This window comes from Periplaneta americana, chromosome 14, assembly GCF_040183065.1.
Source record: "Periplaneta americana isolate PAMFEO1 chromosome 14, P.americana_PAMFEO1_priV1, whole genome shotgun sequence".
Taxonomy (NCBI): domain Eukaryota; kingdom Metazoa; phylum Arthropoda; class Insecta; order Blattodea; family Blattidae; genus Periplaneta; species Periplaneta americana.
Genome location: NC_091130.1, coordinates 155,896,455 through 155,922,951, shown reverse-complemented (window position 1 = coordinate 155,922,951; position 26,497 = coordinate 155,896,455). Strand labels below are relative to the sequence as shown.

The window sequence follows — 26,497 nt, the reverse complement described above, 5'->3', positions numbered from 1 at the left end:
ACTACATTGTGGTACAAGATACACGTGACGTCATGAATTTTTCAAATACCACTACATACTTTAATCATGTTACATTGATTACACACATTAAGACGAGTTCAAAAATGTATCACAATGTCACCTTCCCAATCAATAAAGACAATAAAATGCAAAATAAATGCCATCAGAATGTGCCGTTTGTTGTGGTGCCCCATTCATCTTGTGCATTAACTTACACAAAACGAAAGACGACTGACGTCCGTACACATCGTGAGTTGTGTGTTTGCCGCCTTAACATGAAAAAAATCACAACTGTCGACATCTCAATCCACGTACAGTGGCCTGTACGTTCTCCGGACATGTCGCTACTCGACTTCTTCCTGTGGGGAACTGTAAAGGACAGTGTGTTCCAGAACATTCCGACAACACCAGACGACATGCAGCAACGCATTCGACAGGCTGGTGTGTCCATTCAGCCAGCAACATGCCGAGCAGTCATACGGTCTTTCGGAGAACGCCTTCGAATGTGCATTAATATGAATGGTCACCATTTGGAACATCTTCTGTGACTCTCAAACCATAACATTATCACATTGGAAGTACGTTTTTGTTTCGTTTAGGTAGTGATCACGTAACTGATTTTAGATTTTTTATTAATGTTTATGATATTAGTGATTGAGACGGTGTAAATTTTCAATAGCCATTTGCCTTTGTGACTGAGGGAAACCATGAAAAACCCTAGCCAGATTGGCCGGTCACGGGGTTTGAACCGGCGACCTGTCGAATGCGAGTCTAATGCGTTACCACTTAGACTTCACGCTCGATTTCTCGTAATATTGTAACCTAGTATTTTATAATAATGGAACTGTAATTTTAATCATATTTAAATTAAAATATTGAAAGTTATTTGCTTCCTTAACAATGAAATATACTCCCTCTGAATTTTTTTTTATGCCAAATACATTTTCTTGGACTTATCCACCTTCAGGTTTCGAGTTTCGACACGAAAACGCAAGTAACAATGTCAGGACGATCAGTGGGTTTTTCATATGGGAGTAAAGCAATAGCTATTTTAAGTCATTGTGGATTGTAGGTTAAAGTGAAAAAAGTCAGGTTTTCTATGTTTTCGAACAATAGACATAGTATCTTGGTATAGCTGCTGCATGTAGAGCTTGAAATGTAGAGGGTAAAATCATTTTATCTATCATTGTGAAATGGTAACGGAAATTCTTCCCGAATAGGTTCCCAATTAAACATTCAACGTTAAAAAAGAATTGGATTGTTCTAGTTGTGCCAGTAATGCTATATGATTGAGGAGAGAAGTTTTAAGTAAAATCACGAAAGCTAAGATTACATCGCTTCATATTGCTCAATTAGGCCTAATCTCAAGAACAGAACGAAAACCAACGACGAAATATTATGCAATGTAATACAGAGCTTTTAGTGTAAAAATCAGAACAAACTGAGTTTGAAAAAAAAAAAAAAAAAAACATACACAGGAAATAATTCAAGTAGTATTCTGGACATACTTTATATTAGACCCAAAACAGAACAAAAATCGCATGATGGGAGAAGAAATTACTTTTCCGCAGTTGCGAAACATTTTACTTAAGCATAAGCCGTACCCGTGCGCTCCGCTGCACCCGTTAGAAATAAATATAAAGTAATTATATAATTAAAATAGGACGTTTGATCCAGGGAACATTCGTGTTTGATAGAAGGATAAATCGTTTATTATGTTACTTAATTTAAATTTAATTAAAAAATTAAAATGCGATCATCTTGATTCAGAGACCACTCATTTGGTCATAAAAATTATTTTAGGAAATACAGGAAACGAATATACAGAATAGCCTATCAAGTTTTCTGTGCATAAGAATATATTTTAATCTTACCTGTCCTCGATTCACTCAGGAGTTACTGTGATAACATTATAGCATTATGTCCATCTAGAGAAACTACACTTTCCAATGGTGAATTAATAATTAATTATACAAATCGGTTAATTAAGCTTCCGATATTACTTCATAGAAACGCAGAAACGTTATCTGTAGGCTATCTTTCATAGCTTTCGATTGTTGCTGTCCAAGGCCCCTTATAGACGAAGTCATTTGTTTTTTAATTCATTACACGGCCTTAGATGGCAGTTATTTTAATTTTAAAACTCATTTATCTCATTAAATATCAGTCCTATCAAAATTTTTCAAAGAATAAAACTTATCGGAAATTATTTTTGAAGCAATTTTTATTATGTAACATTTTTCATAAAAATCAATAATAAGCGAGATATTTCGATTTATTTAATTCAGGCCCCCTTATAACCCCCCTTTTAAATAATGTATTTTGAATGCCATATAGCCTATAATCTAAGTTACGACGAACTTAATTTATATTCCAATTTTCATCGAAATCCGTTCAGCAATTATCGCGTGAAAAGGTAACAAACATACAGACAGACAGACAGACATACAAACAAAAATTTCAAAAAAGCGATTTTCGGTTTCAGGGTGGTTAATTATATATGTTAGGACCAATTATTTTTGGAAAATCGAAAATTACCAGATAAATTTCGGCTACAGATTTATTATTAGTATAGATGACGATTAGAGCTAAACTGTTTGAACTTTTACTTGTCCGGCAATTACTCAGCAATACATAACTGTAATGTATAGCAGTATGATCCTTCATGTGGTTAACGCGAGGGAAGTTTTCAGGATAGCCTAATATTAATAAAATTCGAAAAAACAACTATTGATTTTATGGATGTGTTTTATTCTGTTTAATTTGTAATACAGCAGAATTTAAACATATACATTTTAAAAATTCTTCTTCTTCTTTTTCTTTTTCTTCTTCTTCTCCTTCTACTATAGTAGTATTTATTATTAGTAGTATTTATTTATTTAACCTGGTAGAGATAAGGCCGTCAGGCCTTCTCTGCCCCTCTACCACGAGATTCCAACTATAATATGAACAATAAAATTACAATTAGTATTAAATTTACAATTAAAATTACAAATAAAATTACAATTATTATTAAATTTACAATTACAATTACAATAAAAATCAAAGCCCAGTAAGTTTGCGTTTGAATTCAATTTTATTTTATAAGGTTAGGCTAAAAGCCTGTTTCAACTCAAAGCGTATACTTCCATTTGGCCACAAGACAGACGACGGTACGTCATCCTCTAGGTTAATATTTTGGTCAGTCTTCCTGACTTCATCCGATCTATATTATGAAATCAGTAGCATTTCAAATAAGCGTTATATGACACATTGTTTAGTCAACTGTCCAAAGACAGTCTGAACCTCACAAGTGATACAACAAGACACCACTTGTGAGGCAATTAGGCAGTGCTTTAGCATTTGGGCAGTGCAGGCAGAGTCTTCTGGCACTTCTTCTGCCACCCGTACCAGGCCTTGAAGCCGTGTCGCTTGTAGATCTTTTGGACACATTTGATGTCGTCGCCAATGTTATCATTAATCAAGTCTGAAACAATGAAACAAAAGAGATATTGCATGATATAGAGAGAGTCCATTATAGCTGCAAGAATCAATCAGATTTTTTTCAAATATGTGCAGTGTAAGTAACAAAAAAGTTGTCTTTTGTAACGTCTCTACAGTGTGTTCCAAATTGATGTATACACATTTTGAAACACTATTTCTCTACAACGAGATGAGACAGAAATACGATTTTTGCGGTTTTGTATTCCTTAAGGGTATATGTACGTGAACGACCACAAATATTATCAGAAAATGCAGGCTCTAAATTTCTAAAATTTTATGAGAAAATGAACTCACAATTGGACAAAAATTACAAGGTACCACAACAAGACTTATTATAACTTAAATAACTGATAAAAGTATAAAAAAAAGGTTACTAATAATATTTTTGAAACCAGTTTTATCAATGTATGAAAAAAAAAAAATAAACAAAAAAATTCTGCAGTTAACTTATATCATTTGGTAACCATAACATTGTTACGATCTCTCTGACATCTTTAATATTTTTCCTGCATGTAATAAACAGTTATTTCTGAAAAGTAGACTACTCTCAGACATGTAGAGTTGTTTATTTAATACAATTAATTTTTTATTTGTCCTATATAAAATATATTAAAATTTACATAATGTTTTGTGACCTAATTTTTCTATTTTCAAAGAAATGGGCATTATTGTAGTCTACCTTTTGCATAAATTCATGTTAAATCAGTGTACAAAATTTCAGAATTCTATCTCTAATCGTTGTGGAGTTATGAAATAATGTGTGAAAATTTTCAAATTTTCGAAAATTTAATTTAAATTAAAAAGTGAATTCTAAACAATATTATTAGTAGCGTTTTTTATATTTTTATCAGTTATTTATGTTCTAATAAGTCTTGTTGTGGTACCTTGTAATTTTTGTCCAATTGTGAGTTCATTTTCTCATAAAATTTTAGAAATTTAGAGCCTGCATTTCCTGATAATACTTCTGGTCGTTCACGTACATATACCCTTAAGCCCGTACATGTTCAAAATGGCCCCCTTCCGCAACAGTACACTCCCAACAACGACGTACGACAGAGCGACATACCAACTGGATTGTTGCTAATGGAATATCATTACAGGTATGTTCGATCTGAACTCTCAGTTCCTCCAGTGTTTGTGGTTTTGTGGAGTACACTGTGACCTTTAGAGCTCCCATAGATAGAAGTCTGAAGGGGTTAAATCTGGAGATCGAAGCGGGAACTCCGCTGTACTTTCTCTTCGTCCTATCCATTTCTGATTCAGTGTGCGATCGAGAAAATTCCTCACATTGACATGAAAGTGAGCTGGAGCCCCGTCTTGTTGAAAGTAAAACCCATTTTCATTCTCAAAGAAGTCATTAAGACGTGGAATCGTGGTTTCCAACATTTGCAGGTATTTCTCACCCATGACAGTCCCTTCGAAGAAGTGCGGCCTAATTATTCCTCTGGAAGACAGACCACACCATACTGTTACTACTGGAAGATTGGCGGCCTTTTCTTGAAAGATATGTGGGTTTCCGTTAGCCCTGTAGCCCTACACACAATTGTGCCGGCTAATTGTGCCATTAAGTTTAAATGTGGCTTCATATGACCAAACAATTAAGTCTTGAAAATCTTTCCTTTCATCACACATGTTTAAGAACCACTCACAAAATTCCAGTCGCCTATCTGGGTCGTTCTCATTTAGTGCGTGGACAAGTCTTGGAATGTAAGGCTTTCATTTTTGAGCTCGCAAAATTCGATGAACACAGGATTTGCTGATACCAATCTCACGAGAACATTGCCTCACTGAATTCTTTGGGGATTGTGCAAAAGCCTGCATGACTGCATCAAAATTGTGTATTGTTTTTTTATTGTGTATTGTTTATATTGTATATACCACTGCCACCGGGTGCTTGCCCACTTGCAGTGTAAATAAATACATACATACATACAAAACTCTCGTTATCGGTGGAACTTCTCTTTCTTCCGCACCGCCCTTTCAACACATCTTGCACCGTTCCGTCGACTTCAAACTTGTCTCGGATTCTTATGATAGTTAACCTTGTTGGTGGTTGTGTTCCAAATTCAACCCTCCAACGTCGTTGAACCTCAACAACATTCTCCACTTTCCAATAATATTTCAGTATCCACTTACGTTTATAGAACGATAATTGCACCGCCATGTTTGTTTATAAACAGATGAACATCTTTCCATGCTTTCCACTGCCTTCTGAATCATAAACCGCAAAAATCATATTTATATCTCATTTCTTTGCTGTGAAATAGTATTTCAAAGAATATATAGATCAATTTGGGACACTCCGTATTTTCCTGTCGCTCTTATTAAAAAGTAAAGGTTAACAAAAGCACGTGACAACTAATATATTCCTCCGCAAGGTGACGCTTTTTTTTTTTTTTTGTCTTTATATTCGCGCGCTATCAGCATAACCTGAGCTCAGTTTATACCATTAAGTATGTATAGAGTGTTTATCAGATTGTGGGATATAGGGATTTAACACTGTCATAACAAACCTACAGTGTGTGCCATGCTTAGAAATTAGCAGGCTGTGACAATTTCTAAAACAAGAGAACATCAGGCTTTGACTTAGCAACCATAAATGATGTTCTCTTGTTTTACAAATTGTCAAAATCTGCTAATTTTTTAATATGGTCCACTGATTAAGTTATTTCGTCATTCTTTTATACATAGGTTTCTCATCGCAATGTTAAATTCCTTTGTCCTAAAGCAGGGAGATGCACTATCACCTTTACTTTTTAACTTCGCTCTAGAATATGCCATTAGGAAAGTCCAGGATAACAGGCAGGGTTTGGAATTGAACGGGTTACATCAGCTTCTTGTCTATGCGGATGACGTGAATATGTTAGGAGAAAATACACAAACGGTTAGGGAAAACACGGGAATTTTACTTGAAGCAAGTAAAGCGATCGGTTTGGAAGTAAATCCCGAAAAGACAAAGTATATTGTCTCGTGACCAGAATATTGTACGAAATGGAAATATAAAAATTGGAGATTTATCTTTCGAAGAGGTGGAAAAAATCAAATATCTTGGAGCAACAGTAACAAATATAAATGACACTCGGGAGGAAATTAAACGCAGAATAAATATGGGAAATGCCTGTTATTATTCGGTTGAGAAGCTCTTATCATCCAGTCTGCTGTCCAAAAATCTGAAAGTTAGAATTTATAAAACAGTTATATCACCGGTTCTTCTGTATGGTTGTGAAACTTGGACTCTCACTTTGAGAGAGGAACATAGGTTAAGGGTGTTTGAAATAAAGGTGCTTAGGAAAATATTTGGGGCTAAGCGGGATGAAGTTACAGGGGAATGGAGAAAGTTACACAACACAGAACTGCACGCATTGTATTCATCACCTGACATAATTAGGAACATAAAATCCAGACGTTTGAGATGGGCAGGGCATGTAGCACGTATGGGCGAATCCAGAAATGCATATAGAGTGTTAGTTGGGAGACTGGAGGGAAAAAGACCTTTAGGGAGGCCGAGACGTAGATGGGAGGATAATATTAAAATGGATTTGAGGGAGGTGGGATATGATGATAGAGACTGGATTGATCTTGCACAGGATAGGGACCGCTGGCGGGCTTATGTGAGGGCGGCAATGAACCTTCGGGTTCCTTAAAAGCCATTTGTAAGTAATAGTAGGTTAATTCATCTTAACTTTAAGCTAAATGTAATTGATGAATTTTCTCAAGTTAATCATATTAACTGAAGACTACAGAAAATATTTCCGAAAGAAAAGTGAAATGATGAGTGAAGTTTATTTTTAGACCACTGGCGATTTTTAACCTCCGATTGCGGTGAAAGGATGTTACACAAAATATTTGCTACTTTTTTTTTTTTGTTAAGTTAAATTAAAAATTAATATAATTATTTCCAGTTTTCTGATTATTCTAATGTCTCATCTGATGATAATACTGAATTTTGCTATGCTTCACCTGTTTTCCACGAGCTAGGAAATCCGTTCATTGAACTCGATGACAAATGATTTAGAATAACATTTCGGTTACCAAAAGTTGTAGTGTAAGAACTTGAACAAAGACTACGTCCTCTGTTACAGCCACAAACGAAACGAAATCATGCTCTGAATCTAATGTCCATGGTCCTCGTCACAGAATTGAGATGCATATCCAGGAGGCGGTGATGATTATGTTTTCTATCTCATTAGCGAAAGAGTTGAAAAATGCGAATTTTATTTATCTTTCGCGATATTCTCTGATATTCTACTGCAAATATCAGTTAGTACTAAACCTAGTTCACGTGTTTATAAGTTAATTCATACAACATATTATATAGAAAGTAGCCTCCAGTTATTTATTAACGTTTAATTAAAAATAATTAGTACTTTTATACAACTGACCTAAGTTTCTACATTATAGTCATATTAATTTGCAGTACGTTTACCTAAACAGATACAGAAATCTAGACATACAATCTCATGTTAATATCGAACTATTTTATACTGTCATCCGTTTTTCGATTGACAGCAAACGACTTTTAGCAAACGAAAGCCCACCTCAAGTCGGAAGTCTAGACTATTTTCTAACAAATAATTAATCACTGAATAACCTTATGATATCTTTACTGCTTTAAATTTTGCAATTTATCTGGCTGATAGTTTGTCATGCTATAACACATTCACAGCACATTCTGAACTCACAGCTGAATTTCAAAACACACACCCTTTCTGACACAATCATGAACACACCCCACCACAACAAGAAACCAGAAGACAGTGCCGGACCTTCACTAGGCTTTCGACAATGAAGGATACAACTCCGAAACTAGTCAGCCAGGTAAATTGCAAACGTTAATACAGTAGATATATTATAAAGTTATTCAATGATTATAAGTGTTAAAAGAGTGCATCGAACAATGAATAAACATTAATCGTTTCTATATTTTTCATACTACTTACTTACTTACTGGCTTTAAGGAACCCGGAGATTCATTGCACCCTCACATAAGCCTGCCATTGGTCCATATCCTGAGCAAGATTAATCCAGTCCCTACCATCATATCCCACCTCCCTCAGATCCATTTTAATATTATCTTCCCACCTACATCTCGGCCTCCCCAAAGGTCTTTTCCCCTCTGGCCTCCCAACTAACACTCTATATGCTTTTCTGGATTCGCCCATACGTGCTACATGCCCAGCCCATCTCAAACGTCTGGATTTAATGTTCCTAATTATGTCAGGTGAAGAATACAATGCGTGCAGCTCTGCGTTGTATAACTTTCTCCATTCTCCTGTAACTTCATCCCTCTTAGCCCCAAATATTTTCCTAAGAACCTTATTCTCAAACACCCTGAATCTCTGTTCCTCTCTCAAAGTGAGAGTCCAAGTTTCACAACCATACAGAACAACCGGTAATATAACTGTTTTATAAATTCTAACTTTCAGATTTTTTGACAGCAGATTAGATGACAAAAGCTTCTCAACCGAATAATAACAGGCATTTCCCATATTTATTCTGCGTTTAATTTCCTCCCGAGTGTCATTTATGTTTGTTACTGTTGCTCCAAGATATTTGAATTTTTCCACCTCTTCGAAAGATAAATCTCCAATTTTTATAGTTCCATTTAAAATCATATACTTAATCTTTTCGGGATTTACTTCCAACCCTATCGCTTTACTTGCTTCATCTAGAATTCCCGTGTTTTCCCTAACCGTTTGTGGATTTTCTCCTAGCATATTCACGTCATCCGTATAGACAAGAAGCTGATGTAACCCGTTCAATTCCAAACCCTCTGTGTTATCCTGAACTTTCCTAATGGCATATTCTAGAGCGAAGTTAAAAAGTAAAGATGATAGTGCATCTCCCTGCTTTAACCCGCAGTGAATTGGAAAAGCATCTGACTAAATGTATACAAATCAGTTCATTCCAAATTTTACAAATTATATTAACTTAGTGCAATCATGAAAGACCGTAATTTTAAATATCCCACAGTGAAATGAAAGTTTTACCGTTCAGAGAGTAGCTTCATGCAAGAAACGGAATAATTATTCAAGGAAGTGTAATTGCATTGATTTACTTGGGATTATCACATAACGGCAGTTCTCCAGGACATTGATATTTGTTTAGTCAACTGTCTACAGAAGTGAATGAGTCTGTCGCCAAACGGTAGCGCTCTTGTACAAGTACAGCACTCTGTACCGTGAATTTAACCCGTGCTATGGGAATGGTGGCAATGACATTTTTAATTAATGATAGCGAAGTAAGTCCGAGGTCCAATGCCGAAAGTTACCCAGCTATTATGCTTCAATACCGGCCCACTCGTTTCACTGTCACACATACTAACCGTTACTCCACAGAGGTAGGTATAAATTCTTGTTTACTCATACAAAACTATGTGCCACATAAAAGGTGAAGTCAACTCCATTAAGGCCAAATCTACTCAGAGGGTGGATTATGAATGATTAGATCAATTGAAAAATTCATGACTCTATCGAGAATCGAACCCGCGACCTTCCGGCTTGCAGCGATACAGTTTAACAGCAACGCTACTATTCATCCCATGTGTCGCATACATGCTGATTCCTAAACATACTGGGTGTTCATTTCAAAGTGTGTCATGACGTCACTGTTGTGAGTCAGCGATTTGAAGCGAGTTTAAGCTTTTATGTCAGAGAAGTTGCCTATTATTCAAGGCGTTCAATCTGAACTTGAGAACGTGTACGGTATAACTTGAACGTCGTAGCAACAGATGTCGGTCTGTACGGTCTGTGTGCTACCATAACCTCTTTCGAACTGTGTTTTGCGCCGGCAAGTCGTACGCAGGGTATTTGTTATCATCGGTTGCGTACGGTAACATTCCACAACACAAATCAAATCCTCCGTGTCCATGTTGACCGTCGAAGTTAATGTCAACAAGTACGTAAGTAATCAACCCTCTCCACATATCCCGACAGTAAGAAAAAAACTCACCTGAGTACATGTTTCGAAACAGTTCACATTCCTGCCACTACCAGCATTACCGTACGTATCGGTAAGTACTCTTCTGAATGAACGCTATATTTGCTAGGCAACTTCTCTGGCACATAGGTAATACACCTCTGCGGAAGTGTAGGAAGATTGAAGTCTCTAGGCTCATCGACTAGCCATATGACGACATACAGCAAGCCATGACACACTTTGAACTGAACACCCAGTAGTTATTCAGCTCTAAGCTTGTCGATCACTGTAATTATGTGGTGAAGTTTCAGAATAATTTTTTATGTGGATATATAGGAAAAAAGTATCAACAATTTCGAAGAGGGCAAATCTATGCGACTTACGTATTTGTTCCCCATTATTTGACTTTATTTTGTATTATCATAGTGCACCGAGGGACAGGGATCAGTGCTCGTCTTCCAGCACCGCCTCGAAAGTTACGCCCATCCGCTCCAGACTAACTTTCCACATACCGCTCGCTCGCAGACGTGAGAGCACTACGAATAGCGATCAGCTATTGTAAGCATCCCTCCTTCCCTGCAATTACGGCTTTAATAGCATTTTACAATGCATCACAATGTCCATACTGACATGGTTTCGAGATGCGTCGACCACAGACAACGTCCAATCATATTTATATCTGCATATTCCTTTGGCCATCCATTATATTTAAAGTCCACTTTTTTAAATTCGCCACCTTTAAGATAATTTCTGTGCTGGTCGATAGCCTTCGTGGCCACTAATTTAATGACAAAATTCTACAATATTCGCATATACAGGGTGTAACAAAAAGGTATGTCAAAACTTTCGGGAAATATCTCTCACATGTAGACTATAATAGTAATATACGTTACAAGAGCGGTATGTTGACGTTTTCATGTTCGAGGAAAAGATTGAAAAAGCGAAACGTAGTTGCAATGAAATCTCCATGTTGGTTTCTGTTTAATGACGGCAGCTTTACTATACTCCAGCAGGCCGTGATATACGTCTGTCTTTTTTTCCCCCCCAGTCTATAAATGCGAACTTAAAACAAACGGTAAGGTTATGTAATGATTTATTTTTCATTTTAATATTTTAACAATATTATTTATATAACATATTGCAGTAATAACATCGGCATCTGGAATCCTGTTGATTTTTTCACGGCTTCCTTAATGTTACTTGTATCAGGAATGCAATAAGTTTCGTGGAGTAGTAGACTTTACTTAATTTTTGCAAATATTTAAAAACAATAATTAACATTGCAATTTAGGTGAAATTGCAGTGGTAAGTTTCCAATTTATAATTATTACTATGTTAAACGTCTGTAAAAATAATATGTTAAAAGCCTAAAGCAGTAAAATGAATGTCGCGCTTAAGCGGTAAGAAGAGGGAAATTGTTATGTGTGTTACGTTGGGAATACTGAATGTGGTATTTCACACTTACCGCGTATTGGTTCTGTGCGGAAAACAAGTAAATACGCGCGATCTCGCAACAAAAATATTTATATAAACATGGGTCCGGAAACTCTTTATTTCCATGTTAGAGCCCTAAACCTTTGCATACATATCATGGGAAACACACAGAAACATAGCCTACCACATGAAACTCTGCGTTGCAAGAAGTGTTCAAAATGCTCTCCATTAGCACGGATACATGCATCAACCTGCCCTCACATTGCACCCCGGGGACGCTGATGTATCCCTGGAGAATGTCGTATTCCGCAATACGGGCGCGAAGATTCTACAGCTTGCACCGGGGGTTTCATAAACAAGAGTTTTCAAATGCCCCCATAAGTAAACGTCTAGTGGGTTTAGGTCCGGAGAGCATGGAGGCCAAGGAATTGGTCCACCTCTCTCTATCCATGTCAATGAACCATTCATTTAGTAACCGACGTAGTCAGGCAATGAAGTGAGTTGCACGACCTTTGTACGTAGTTTCAAATCAACACTGGTGGTGAACCTAAGAATTACGTCAAGACCCCACTACCACTAATCAGACGTAAACACTACCACAGTCAGGTTACAAGCTGTTTGTAAAGAAGTTCTTATTTACAAGCTCTTATTTGTAAACTGGGGGAGGACTAGTTACAGAAAATAAGCTCTAGCACAGAAATAAACCGTTTCCGGTTCCATGTTTATATGACATTTTCATCCTCTACATGTGAGAAATATTTCCCTAAAGTTTTGACATACATTTTTGTTACACCCTGTATAGTCTGGAATATTTAAGTTGATATGCGATAGTTCTTAAGAAGAAGTGTTTTAGAAAGAAATTGTTTAATTCAAAGTTAGTTGACTTTAAGGGGGAAAGCAAATTACATTACCGGTATATTTATGTTTCATTTGTAGGACGTTTTCGAGGTCCTTTGATGCTCAATATAATTTCTTCGAAGAAAAGTCCGTAGTTTTTTATTTTTTACTAGCCGTACCCGTCCGCTCCGCTGCACCCGTTAGAAATAAATATAAAGTAATTACATAATTCAAATAGGACATTTGATCCAGGGAACATTCGTGTTTGATAGAAGGATAAATCGTTTATTATGTTACTTAATTTAAATTGTATTTGCATGATTAAAATGCGATCATTTTGATCCAGAGACCACTCATTTGGACATAAAAATTTTGGAAAAGCGAAAATTAACAGAAAAATTTTGGCTACAGATTTATTATTATGTTTATATTATATTATATTATAAAAAAAAAGTGTGTTGATAACGGATGTACTCGAATTAGAAAGTTTTTAATTTGTTGTGGGAGCTCTTGAATCTCAGGAGGAACAACTTTTACAACAGCGCAACATAATCTGCTTGGCTCATTAAACAATTTTTTTGCATTGCATTTATTGCATAGTATTTTATGTATTTTAACACGATTCAATTGATCATAGTTAAAATTTGAATTATAAAATAATGGATTGCTAAGCTAACGTACTATTACTGCATACTAAATCAATACACTCTCGTTGTTCGTTAATTCTCTGAGATAAAAATGAATATGTTCATAAACATTATTATAAGAAATACAGGAAATGAATATACAGAATAACCTATCAAGTTTTCTGTGCATAAGAAGCTATTTGAATCTTACCTGTCCTCAATTCACTCACAAGTTACTGTAATAACATTATAGCATTATGTCCATCCAGAGAAACTACACTTTCCAATGATGAAATAATAATTAATTATACAAATCGGTTAATTTAGCTTCCGATATTACTTCATACAAAGACAGAAACATTGTCTGTAGGCTATGTTTCATAGCTTTCGATTGTTGTGTCCAAAGCCCCTTATACACGAAGTCATTTGTTTTTTATTTCAATACACCGCCTTAGATGGCAGTTATTTTAATTTTAAAACTCATTTATCTCATTAAATATCAGTCTTATCAAAATTTTTCAGAGAGTAAAACTTATCAGAAATCATTTTTAAAGAAACCTTTGTTATGTAACATGTTTCAAAAAAATCAATAATAAGCGAGATATTTCAATTTATTTGATTCAGGCCCCGTTATAACCCCACTTTTAAATAACGTATTTTGAATACCATATAGCCTATAATCTAAGTTACAACGAACTTAATTTATATTCCAATTTTCATCGAAATCAGTTCAGCCATTATCGCGTGAAAAGGTAACAAACATACATACAGACAGACAGACAGACAGACATACAAACAACAATTTCAAAAAAGCGATTTTCGGTTTCGGGGTGGTTAATTATATATGTTAGGACCAATTATTTTTGGAAAATCGAAAATTACCAGAAAAATTTCGGCTACAGATTTATTATTAGTATAGATTCCCATTAGTTATAGTACATAAATTAGTAGCTTTTGTATAAACCATTTTTCAATTTAGTCAGTTACTTTCACAAATATTTTAAAAGCAAAATCGATCAAAGAAATTCCTCCATTTCATAAGCATCTACATTTTTATTATAAAAACAAAAAAATGTAACGCTGAATTAGATTATTTTAAAATTGCTCAAATCATGTCCTATCATGCACTTTCCGATTCTTTGAACAAAAGATTCATGTATAGGTAAAATTACTTCCCTCTCAACGTTCGCTGTAGCATTTCGCATAGACTACACTCCTGCATGTTTTCTGGAGTTGTTGGTACATGGATCAACTTTCTCAATGAGGTAATCCCTTAAGCAAAAATTGATAAAAGTAATTCATTTAGATGCTTAATGTAATATGAATTTCTTTCATCAATTTTCGCTTTTAAAATATCATAGAAACTAAGCGCTAAATAGAAAAATGGCTTATACAAACGTTATTTATTTTTGTAGCCTACAAGGAATGAGAATAAAACGTAAAAACTATGGGCTAAACTTCTCTTTGAAAAAGTAGATTGACCTTCAAGTGACTTCGAAAACGTAAGAATCGAATTCACGCATATACAGGGCGTACAATGAGACAACGTATGCCAAAGAGCAAAGCTCTCGAAAAGCCAATAGCGGCAATAATAGTAATAATGATAGTGATAATATGTAATAGCAGCGATAGATGTATAGTAGCATATTAGCCTTTTGTGATGGTGCTAGTAGTAGTAGTACAGTAAAATGCCGTTATAACGAATGCCAATATAACGAAATATTCATGATTACGAAACAGTTTTCTGTCCCCTGCCTTCCCCCCCCCCCAATATCATTTAATATTAAAATATTTCAATAACGAAATTCATTTTTACAAACAAAAAAAAAAATCAATATCTATACTAATAATAAATCTATAGCCGAAATTTTTCTGGCAATTTTCGATTTTACAAAAATAATTGGTCCTAACATATATAATTAACAACCCTGAAAGCGAAAATCGCTTTTTTGAAATTTTTGTTTGTATGTCTGTCTGTCTGTATGTTTGTTACCTTTTCACGCGATAATGGCTGAACCGATTTCGATGAAAATTGGAATATAATTTAAGTTCGTTGTAACTTAGATTTTAGGCTATATGGCATTCAAAATACGTACATTATTTAAAAGGAGGTTATAAGGGGGGTCTGAATTACATAAATCGAAATATCTGGCTTATTATTGATTTTTATGAAAAATGTTACATAACAAAAGTTTCTTTAAAATTAATTTGCGATAAGTTTTACTCCTTGAAAAATTTTGATAGGACTGATATTTAATGAGATAAATGAGTTTTAAAATTAAAATAACTGCCATCTAAGGCCGCGTAATGAATTAAAAAACAAATGACTTTGTCTATAAGGGGCCTTGGACAACAATAATCGAAAGCTATGAAACATAGCCTACAGAGAATGTTTCTGAGTTTGTATGAAGTAATATCGGAAGCTAAATTAACCGATTTGTATAATTAATTATTAATTCACCATTGGAAAGTGTAGTTTCTCTAGATGGACATAATGCTATAATGTTATTACAGTAACTTCTGATATAATATAATATAATATAATATAATATAATATAATATAATATAATATAATATAATATAATATAGTATAATATAATATAATATAATATAATATAATATAATATAATATAGTATAATATAATATAATATAATATAATATAATATAATATAATATAATATAGTATAGTATAATACAATATAATATAATATAATATAATATAATATAATATAGTATAATATAATATAATATAATATAATATAATATAATATAATATAATATAATATAGTATAATATAATATAATATAATATAATATAATATGTAATATTATATTATATAATTTAAGTTATATGAAGGGTTCAGTACCTTAGTGGGCCAAGCGCCATTTACAGAAGACGTAGAAAACAAGGGTTAAAATTAAGTTATTACCATAATTCAATGGAAACCTATAACAAGTAAAATAAAATATACACATTAAATCTAAATTATGTCAATCTTCATTAAACTATGGTTGCATGTAATAAAAATTAAGAAACATGTTAAAGGAATTGTCATTGCACCAAATGATTGTCTCTGGACCAAAATGATCGCATTTTAATTATTTGGATGCAATTTAAATTAAGTAACATATTAAACGATTTATCCTTCTATCAAACACGAATGTTCCCTGGATCAAACGTCCTATTTTAATTATGTAATTACTTTATATTTATTTCTAACGGGTGCAGCGGAGCGCACGGGTACGGCTAGTAATGAAATAAAAATGTTGTTACTTCTTTTTAATAAAATATTTGAAATATAGGGTTCAATTCGTTAACAAGTAGAGACATATTTTATAATAGATTAATATTGCAATTTCATAGTGACCACGTGGTCATTGAATATCTAGCTAGTATAGTAAGTCTACTATGATGGAGATGTCTCTAAATTTTGTATTACTTTATTTCTCAGTTGTTCACTTATTCATCCCATTTAGTTCCCTTCTACCAATCTCAGCACATCTCACTAATGTCTCATAACTTCCCATACAACATGGCACCTCTTGTCCTACAAAATGCTTATTTATTGAACTTAGATTTTGTACTATACAAGTCTAGCTTTCAGGCAAAGCTCCCTGTGAAGCAGACTTGAATAATTTTAAGGGAAAAACTGTTCCGGGGTAGGGTATCGATCCCGGGACCTCTGGCTGAACGCACCAGCGCTCTTACCAACTCAGCTACCCAGGAACTTCATCCGACACCGTCTCAACTTTTCCACTTATGTTCACGTAATTCGAGTGGGCTGACAAGACGCCAGAAACCCACATCGAGTGCACACAAACTCTGTGTGACTTGAAATTGTGGTTTTCTGCTGACGTACCTACAGTAACGTATATGTTATGCAAGTCTAGCTTTCAGGTAACGCTCCCTGTGAAGCAGGCTTGAAAAATGAATTTTGTACTATTTCTATATCAAAATTTTTGTTATCAAATGCAATGCAAGTCCAGCTTTTTGTTTCATTTAAGGGTATTTTCTAAATCTACATGCAAAATGTGCAGAATTTACGGGGTAAATAGAGGTAAATGAACAAGCATGCGTGTTTCTTTGGAAAAATAAAGCATTTCGATATAACGAAATTTCACTGTAACGAAGAAATGTAATTTCAGGGGTCCTTAGCATTTCGTCATACTAGAATTTTACTGTAGTAGTAGTGGTAGTAGTAGTAGTAGTAGTAGTAGTAGTAGTAGTAGCAGTAGTAGTAATAGTAGTAGTAGTAGTAGTAGTTAGTAGTAGTAGTAGTTAGTAGTAGTAGTAGTTAGTAGTAGTAGTTAGTAGTAGTAGTAGTAGTAGTAGTTAGTAGTAGTAGTAGTAGTAGTAGTTAGTAGTAGTAGTAGTTAGTAGTAGTAGTAGTTAGTAGTAGTAGTAGTTAGTAGTAGTAGTAGTTAGTAGTAGTAGTAGTAGTTAGTAGTAGTAGTAGTAGTTAGTAGTAGTAGTAGTAGTAGTTAGTAGTAGTAGTAGTAGTAGTAGTTAGTAGTAGTATTAGTAGTAGTAGTAGTTAGTAGTAGTAGTAGTAGTAGTAGTTAGTAGTAGTAGTAGTTAGTAGTAGTAGTAGTAGTAGTTAGTAGTAGTAGTAGTTAGTAGTTAGTAGTAGTAGTAGTTAGTAGTTAGTAGTAGTAGTAGTAGTAGTAGTAGTAGTAGTAGTAGTAGTAGTAGTAGTTGGTAGTAGTAGTAGTAGTAGTAGTTAGTAGTAGTAGTAGTAGTAGTAGTAGTAGTAGTAGTAGTGGGAGCAGTGTAGCAACAGCTTCTTTATCCGCTCCCTTGTTGACAGATTTCGGGCTACAATAATTGTACGCACCTTCACATCTTATATTGCAGTCCCCTCCTTTCTCTCCTTTCGCACACCAGTATCTACTGTTGATCTGCAAATGAAACACAAACAAATGAATAAGGAAATATAATAACTAACGTTGGAAAAGTTTAAATGAGAGAAAATTAATGTGTAAGAAATGGAAATAAAAGTACAAATACAAATACAAAAATAGAAAGAAAATACAAGTACAGAGATAAAATCGCAATAAGTTGAAATCAAAAAATGTACAAGTATATTAACTGGCTAATATAATTAGTGGAAAGTACTGAACTAAACATCTACAGCTAAATACGTGGCCGGTTGTGCTGCTTTGGACAGAAATAAAACAGTAAAGGTCTTACTAATAAACCGTGTATAATTTTTATACCAGACTTATGCAGAGTTAGGGCAGAAAACGTTACTAATGAAAAGAGAGCGGAATTTTAGGCCCTAAAAAGTGACATTTTAGGCGCCTAAAATAGGCTCAGATATCAGCGCCTATTGTGTCGCTCACTGCTGTACTTACAAATGGTGAGAAAAAAGGAAGAGGTTGTTATCTGTCTTGGACTGTAAGAGAATGCTTATTCGGGTACAACCCAGCGAGTTTGGGTTAAATTGCTGATAGACAGAGGAAGATATAATAATAATAATAATAATAATAATAATAATAATAATAATAATAAATATTTGGGGCTAAGCAGGATGAAGTTACAGGAGAATGCAGAAAGTTACACAACATAGAACTGCACGCATTGTATTCTTCACCTGACATAATTAGGAACATTAAATCCAGACGTTTGAGATGGGCAGGGCATATAGCACGTATGGGCGAATCCAGAAATGCATATAGAGTGTTAGTTGGGAGGCCGGAGGGAAAATGACCTTTAGGGAGGCTGAGACGTAGATGGGAGGATAATATTAAAATGGATTTGAGGGAGGTGGGGTATGATGATAGAGACTGGATTAATCTTGCACACGATAGGGACCGCTGGCGGGCTTATGTGAGGGCGGTAATGAACCTTCGGGTTCCTTAAAAGCCATTTGTAAGTAATAATAATAATAATAATAATAATAATAATAATAATAGTAATAATAATAATAATAATAATAATAATAATAACAACAATAATAATAATACTTTGTCCCGCAGGAGTTCTTTTACATGCCTGTAAATCTACTGACACGAGCCTGTCGCATTTAAGCACATTTAAATGCCATTGACCTGGGCCGGGATCGAACCCGCAACCTCGAGCACAGAAGGCCGACTGAAAGTTGGAATTTTAGGATTGATAGATTGTAAGAATGAGAATGGATGGCCTATATTCTCTATTGTGCTGTTCACTGCTAGGAAGGAATTGTTATCCGTCTTGGAATGTAAACGGTACAGGATGTTAAGAAAAACAGTAAACAGTTGCGAAAAATGATGCAAAAATTAAAAAAACTTAAAAATAGGCACTAACGTCGAAATAGACATTTTAGGCACTATAAAATCCCTTTATTTACAACTATACTTCCATGAAAAATATAAATATTAAATCTCAAGTCTGTAAGTAAGAAGGAAAAAAATAGGTTTTTTTCCTAAATTCCGGTCTATACTAATAAACCATGCACAAGCAGGGTGCGAATTAACGGGGGGGGGCTTGGGGGAATTTCCACCCTGTTGGAAAGTTATCCCTCTCATAAATTCATATTAACGTTCCTGACTTCTATGCCCCCCTCACAAAATATAATTGTTTTAATACGAGTATACTTTATAAAGTATAAATTAAGCAAAGAAAATAATATTGATGTATTATCATCACCTGCAAGTTGACTACAATCATTAACTAGGAATTACACATCTTATCCTAAGCTGCTCATGGATATTATTATTATTATTATTATTATTATTATTATTATTATTATTATAATTATTATTACTATCAAGATGCAAGACAAGCAACTCAGTGCTACCAAGCATTGAGCCGTATTGAATGAGGATAATAATAATTTTATATATGGTATTCTCTCTAGGATTCTATCCCCCCCCTCATCAGAAATCTTAATTCGCATCCTATGCATAAGCGATGGATGTATAAGTGTATAACTATACATGGGAATTGCTTTTGCAGTACTTATATACAAGAAACCTCTAGTTTAAGCGTTGTATATAAAGAAAAAAAATGGCCGCCCCTGTAACAGCTGTTCGTATCGATTGTCATTTTATAATGATGTTGCCTAGTAACCTCAGAACAGCAGATCAAAGAGCACAAAACAATTATAATTTTATATGTATATATATAATTGTGGAATTAATGCATTTATGTGTAAATCATAATTAATTTAATGTTTTAATTTTTTTATAAATAATTTGTCTATCCGATCTCCGAACTTTCCACAATTTTGACAATCTCTTTCAATTTTATGAATTCATTTTTTCAACTATCCGAAAAAAAAATTGAAATATTTTTCACGTAACATGTTTATGACAGATAAAATAAATTATTACCTAGGATTTCATATTTTTTATCTGACTGATATAAAATTGTAACTATGGTAAATTATAGCAATATGACAACCAAGAAAAGGGAAAAGTAACAAATTTCATAAAGTCAGACCTGAAAATACGAAGGCCTAACACATTATGTATGGCCATGATAGCAATGCTTATGATGACTAATGATCATCTGACATGCATCTCACCTGGAAGATCCCGTAGTCGTAGCTATTGTCCTTGTTCGGGCCCCCTACTACGTGGGACCGCAGGCTGCTCTCGCTTTTCGCTAGACAGAGCCCTGACGACAAAAACCACAAGTCAGTGCTGCGCAAATTCTCTCTCCAGTGTCTTCAACTTCAATGCAAACCTTTCACTCCACAATGCTTGCTTAGTTAACTTCAAATGCTAGCGGTTGCAAGAATCTCCATGCATAAAATTTGGAATTCTATCATATTAATAAACAAATATGATCACTTCAGTGACATGAGATAATATGGAACAATACCGCAAATGTTCCGTCATTTAGCTTCCTTTTCAGTTTACACATGGCTAAAATTTTCCGAATGGATCAACTTGTCTTTCGTCTGTGTAGTTCTACGTTCGATGTGTTTTGAAAGAAATTTTATCAACATAAAATTTACTCTGTCACACGTTAAAAGTGTTAAAATTGTTAAAAAGGTATTTACCTTCGACAGACGGCCCGTTTCGACGCTATTTGTCGTCGTCTTCAGTGTCTCTTGAACCACTGCTGATTTTGGCTCTGCGATGTGCAGTTGTCGATGGTAGGGGCGGGGGTGTGTTGCTCCTATGGTGGGGGTTGGCTGTCTGTATGCTATGACGTACTATGACGTCAAACAATGTGTGCGTATTGAACTGTAGTTGCGTATTAAGTATGTAATGTGGGTGTGCTATTGTATTCTTATATATTTCGTATTGTTCTAGGATGTTTAACTGTGAACTTTTTGGTGTGATGTGTAAAATTTCCATATCTGTTTCTATATTATTGTAGTCATGATTATTGTCGACACATTGTTTGACGTCATAGTACGTCATAGCATACAGACAGCCAACCCCCACCATAGGAGCAACACACCCCCACCCCTACCATCGACAACTGCACATCGCAGAGCCAAAATCAGCAGTGGTTCAAGAGACACTGAAGATGACGACAAATAGCGTCGAAACGGGCCGTCTGTCGAAGGTAAATACCTTTTTAACAATTTTAATACTTTTAACGTGTGACAGAGTAAATTTTATGTTTTTAACAAAGTGTTAACGAGAACTTTAATCAATGAAATTTTATCACATTTAAATGAATACTAAATGGCAGCTGTTTACCTAACTTCCCAACAACAAAAGATAGGGCTGTTAATAGTCGGTGACACAAATAAAATGTAGTTGATAAATTGCCTAGACCATTCGACTAGACTTCAGGACGAAGTGAGAGATCAGACTTCAATTACTGAGTGTTATGTGGCAGATAATGTTTTGTACAAGTTCATCACATATAAAGAAATTGGAAGACATTCCATAATTGCATTTCTGAACAATTTAAATCTTAATTATTTATTAAGATACTTAAACATAAAATAAGCAACTCTGTACATGTTCCAATGTTTCTAATTTGAACATCGTTAGTCTCTTACTGAAGTGAACAAATTCAATTGTAGCTAATATGCGAATAATAAAAATAAAAATGGAGTATAGAGATAAAAATATCAGGAAGTGATATTACTACAATATCAATTTTATTATCGTTAATTCATCAGATTAATACATAGGTCTGTTAATATTGTATAATAAGAATTAACATTTCATGCTAGTGGATTTATATTGAACATGATACTTCCGCGCAAGAAAGCCTACATCCACATTGTATTGGGAACAGAAAACAAAGTAGATGGATAAAATCAATTTTATTTTATATAATGCTTGATGGTAATTACAAATCAGATTTGTACTGACTACAGAATGAAACTAATAAAAAAAAGGTAAAAGTATCCCCGTAACATGCCATGAAGGCACTTGGGGGGCACGGAGGTAGAGCCCCATGCTTTCCATGACCTCGGCACTAGAATGAGGTGGTGTGGTCGGCACCACGCTCTGACCGCCTTTTACCCCCGGGAAAGACCCGGTACTCAATTTTATATGAGGCTGAGTGAACCTCGGGGCCGTTCTGAAAGTTTGGCAACGAGAAAAAATCTACAGAATGAAACGAATCCTTGTGTAAAATGAAAATTAAAATATCAAATTTTTGCACAAAGTTCGTGAAAAAAGCTTCGCCCACAAATATCATACAAATAATAAATCGTTGCAAAAGTATATCGAGAAAAATAAAATGAATAAAAGAAATAGGTACATAAAAATGCTGAGAAGGAAAATAACTTCTCAATTAGGCCTATTACAAAAGGAGAAATTGAGAGAAAAATGGATCCTTAAAAAAAAACAGAAATGTGAAGTAAATAAGTGCACAAAATGACGGCAATGACAGGAATAGTTCTTTCACAAAATTTCAAAGGATAAAAGAAGTAAAACTTCGCACAAAAAAATTAAAGTTGAGACAAAAATCGTTACTTCTTACAGCGTAACAAAATTGAATAACATTTCCTTAAAGTAGGCCTCATTAAATAAACTATCTTAAAGCGAGACAATAATTTAAAGTTAATTGAAAAATGAGTTCTATTCAGTCAATGCTTAACATAAACACAATAAAACATGTTATAATATCATTTACACAGATTTAAAAACAAACGTTTTCGCCAATTTTGATTGGCATCTTCAGGTCGTGTAGGTCGAATAGAACATGTTATAAAAAGTGAACACTTGGTATATGACGTTAAAAACCAAAGTTACAACTGTAATATCACTTAAAACAGAGAATAGAATATAGCAAAAAGCCTCCACGATGTGTGTAGAATCACTGTGTTCAAAGAGGCGTGTGTGAACCAAGGAAACAGCAAAACTCTTCTGTCATTGCAGATACAGTTTTCAAGATAGATCAGTCGTGTCGCCGTCCTCAAGGATTTCAATACGTTCTTCCATTTTTTGTAAGTATTGTTTTAGAAGATTTAAATAATACTTAAATGCTTCTAAATAGACCTATTCTTTCATTCTATCCTTACAATTTACAGGATTTTTCCTGCTTTCCATAACGGCCACACGACCGACCTATTCGTAGCATCTTCAAATCTATCTTGAAAACTCTATCTGCAATGACAGAAGAGTTTTGCTGTTCCCTTGGTTCACACACGCCTCTTTCAACACAGTGATTCTACACACATCGTTCTATTCTCTGTTGTAAGTGATATTACAGTTGTAACTTTGGTTTTTAACGTCATATACCAAGTGTTCACTTTTTATAACATGTTCCATTCGACCTACACGACCTGAAGATGCCAATCAAAACTGGCGAAAACGTTTGTTTTTAAATCTGTTTAAATGTTATTATAACATGTTTTATTGTGTTTATGTTAAGTATTGACTGAATAGAACTCATTTTTCAATTAACATTGAAATATATGGAAATAAACCTAAGAAATTATTAAATATAATTATTGAGAATAAAGAAATAAAGGTGAATGAAGCTCCTTTATAAATATTTCTTGTTCCAAGTAATGTTTTGAATTCTTTATGTAAATTTATTAATAATTTATTTCATAAAATATAATGTCGTGATGGAATTAATCAGTAACTTATTGCAATAATTAATAAACCTAACATAGTGCTAATTCAATTTAATGATAAATTTATTATACTTGTTGATGGGTCAAATACTGAAAATAAATTACTTATCATTTTCAATTTATAATTTTTATATTAATTATTTTTTTCTCTGTTAATGATTTAATTGGAATATATGAAAAGTAATTCATGGAATTAAATAATATAAATATAATAGAGAAAAATAAAAATAGTATTAATCATCTTAGAGGTATTATTTGTGGAATAGAAAATTATTCATATGAATAATTTTATCTTGACAAGATAATGTTATTATTTAACTAAATTTTCTCATCAGAAGTAATTGCTAAATTACTATAATTTGGTTTAAGAGACCATTACTTGCTTTCAGTCATCTGATGATTAATTTATTTTTAGAATTCAGTTAATAAAGCCGTTTGTTGAGATTCTTTCAATTACGATTGGTATAAATCTATGGTTTGCCCCACAGATTTCGGAGCATTGACCATGTAATATACCAGGTCGATTAATTAAGAATCTAACTTGATTTAGACGACCTGGTGTTGCATCGGAACCAATATGCCTTTGAAATAATTTAAAGACTTTCCCACAAGACTGCCAAAAATTATAACTACATAGCTGTAATATGATGGCGGAAAGGGAAAGAAAAGCTTTTACAAAAAAGTAATAATTTAATATTCTTGCATGAAGTGCATATTTAAGTAAAGCTTTGCACATAATTCGCTAGACGTGAATGGTAATAATAATAGTAATAATAATAATAATAATAATAATAATAATAATAATAATAATGTTTTCGTAAAACTTGAAATAAAAATGGAATAAGAAGATAATACTTACACAAGTGGGAAGATTAAAGTCTACAGAGTGGGAATGATAGAATTGTGCAGATTGTTATTCCTTGGATACAGTACAATAAAAAATTATAATAGGCCTACCGTATTAGTAAATGAATATTTTTCTCACAAAAATATTTTCCCTCTAAATGTTAACTCTCTTTTACTCGATAAGTGCTATCCATACGATTGCGATTTTTTACTCTTATCATTACAGAAAGTAATAAGGGATGATTTATCCCTTTGCAGTTTTTAAATAAAATGGCCTGTTTTCTTGAAAATTACAAAAATAACACATATAGCTATTCCGTACCATTAGGAAATCTGGCAACCCTACTGCAGTGACAGAGGTACGGAATGCTGGTATTCATAGGTGAGTAGACAAAGCGCTGTTGCCAAACTACTCAGATTTTCAGTCTAATTATCTAATTAACCATGCACTTTACCACAAAATGCATGATAGCTTTTTTATTTATTTTAATTTATTCTACTGCTCCCTTCAATCTGCAAAATTTATATCACTTCCATTTTGTGGTTTTCTGGACGAAAGTATCAAATATAATAATGTCAGAATAACAAAGTAACACTTACAGTTCCGAAGGTCTTTGAAGTGATGCTTCCTCAGCTCTGCAAGGAATTGGCATTCGGTGAACGGCTTGGCTTGGGAAGTGTGTGACGTCACCACGACGATCGCCAACAGAATCGCGAGGTAGCACTTCATCTTGCTGCAGAGTTGTGCCCCGTGTCTGCAGCCCGCGCTTTTTATACGCGCAAATGATGGCACACCAGCAGGAAGAACATTGCATGACTTGTGACGGGGCTTCCCTCTTGACGAATTTTCGCATGTTCTAACGAGAAGAATGGCCAAACACGATCTGCTGACCTCAAGTTAATCTAGGCATGCGACCAACTAGGTTGACGTCAGTATTTATTCGAGTAAAGTTAATATTGACCTCTAATTGGTAAAGAAAAAAACACGCCATTGTCATTACAGATGTTGTCACAGTTGCTGTTGTGACATAAATTGCGTTCTGTTGGGAATCTGTTTCGTGTGAAAGTTTAAAAATCGCTGCAAGAGATAATCTTTGTAAGCCAACTCGTCTGCAGAAAATAGAGATATTTCCTGGAAACTATCGAAAAACCCATTCCACCAGCATTCCGAGATTCGCAAGGGCAAGTAGGATCTTCCAATTCCCATTTAGAGTCAATTAATTCCAGAAGTGAAGACTGTTTCTTTCTTTATACTCATCGCATTTATTAATCACCACATTTATGTAAGAATAACAATGTTTTGTTAATCTATACTAATAATAAATCTGTAGCCGAAATTTTTCTGGTAATTTTCGATTTTCCAAA

At 34.1% G+C, this 26,497-nt stretch overlaps 2 protein-coding genes across 2 annotated transcripts in view; both read right to left on the bottom strand.

Moving 5' to 3' along the window:
* The window catches only part of LOC138713913 (protein Wnt-4-like), a 456,699-nt gene that overhangs the window by 138,583 nt on the left and 291,619 nt on the right, over positions 1 to 26,497 (bottom strand). The window lies entirely within an intron of this gene.
* Positions 2,720 to 25,889, bottom strand: LOC138713911 (lysozyme-like). Its single transcript, XM_069846431.1, has 4 exons — positions 25,733 to 25,889; positions 20,810 to 20,901; positions 18,134 to 18,197; positions 2,720 to 3,466 (listed from the first exon to the last, which is right to left on the bottom strand). Exons 1-4 carry the CDS (start codon positions 25,860 to 25,862, stop codon positions 3,336 to 3,338), a joined length of 417 nt encoding a protein of 138 aa, XP_069702532.1. The 5' UTR covers positions 25,863 to 25,889; the 3' UTR covers positions 2,720 to 3,335.

Coding starts and splice junctions, on each gene's coding strand:
- LOC138713911 (XM_069846431.1), bottom strand. CDS start 25,862: ATGAAGTGCTACCTCGCGATTCTGTTGGCGATCGTCGTGGTGACGTCA. Junction 20,902..25,732: donor CTTCAAAGACCTTCGGAACT/GTAAGTGTTACT, acceptor TTTTGTCGTCAG/GGCTCTGTCTAGCGAAAAGC. Junction 3,467..18,133: donor CTGCAATATAAGATGTGAAG/GTGCGTACAATT, acceptor TCATTGTTTCAG/ACTTGATTAATGATAACATT.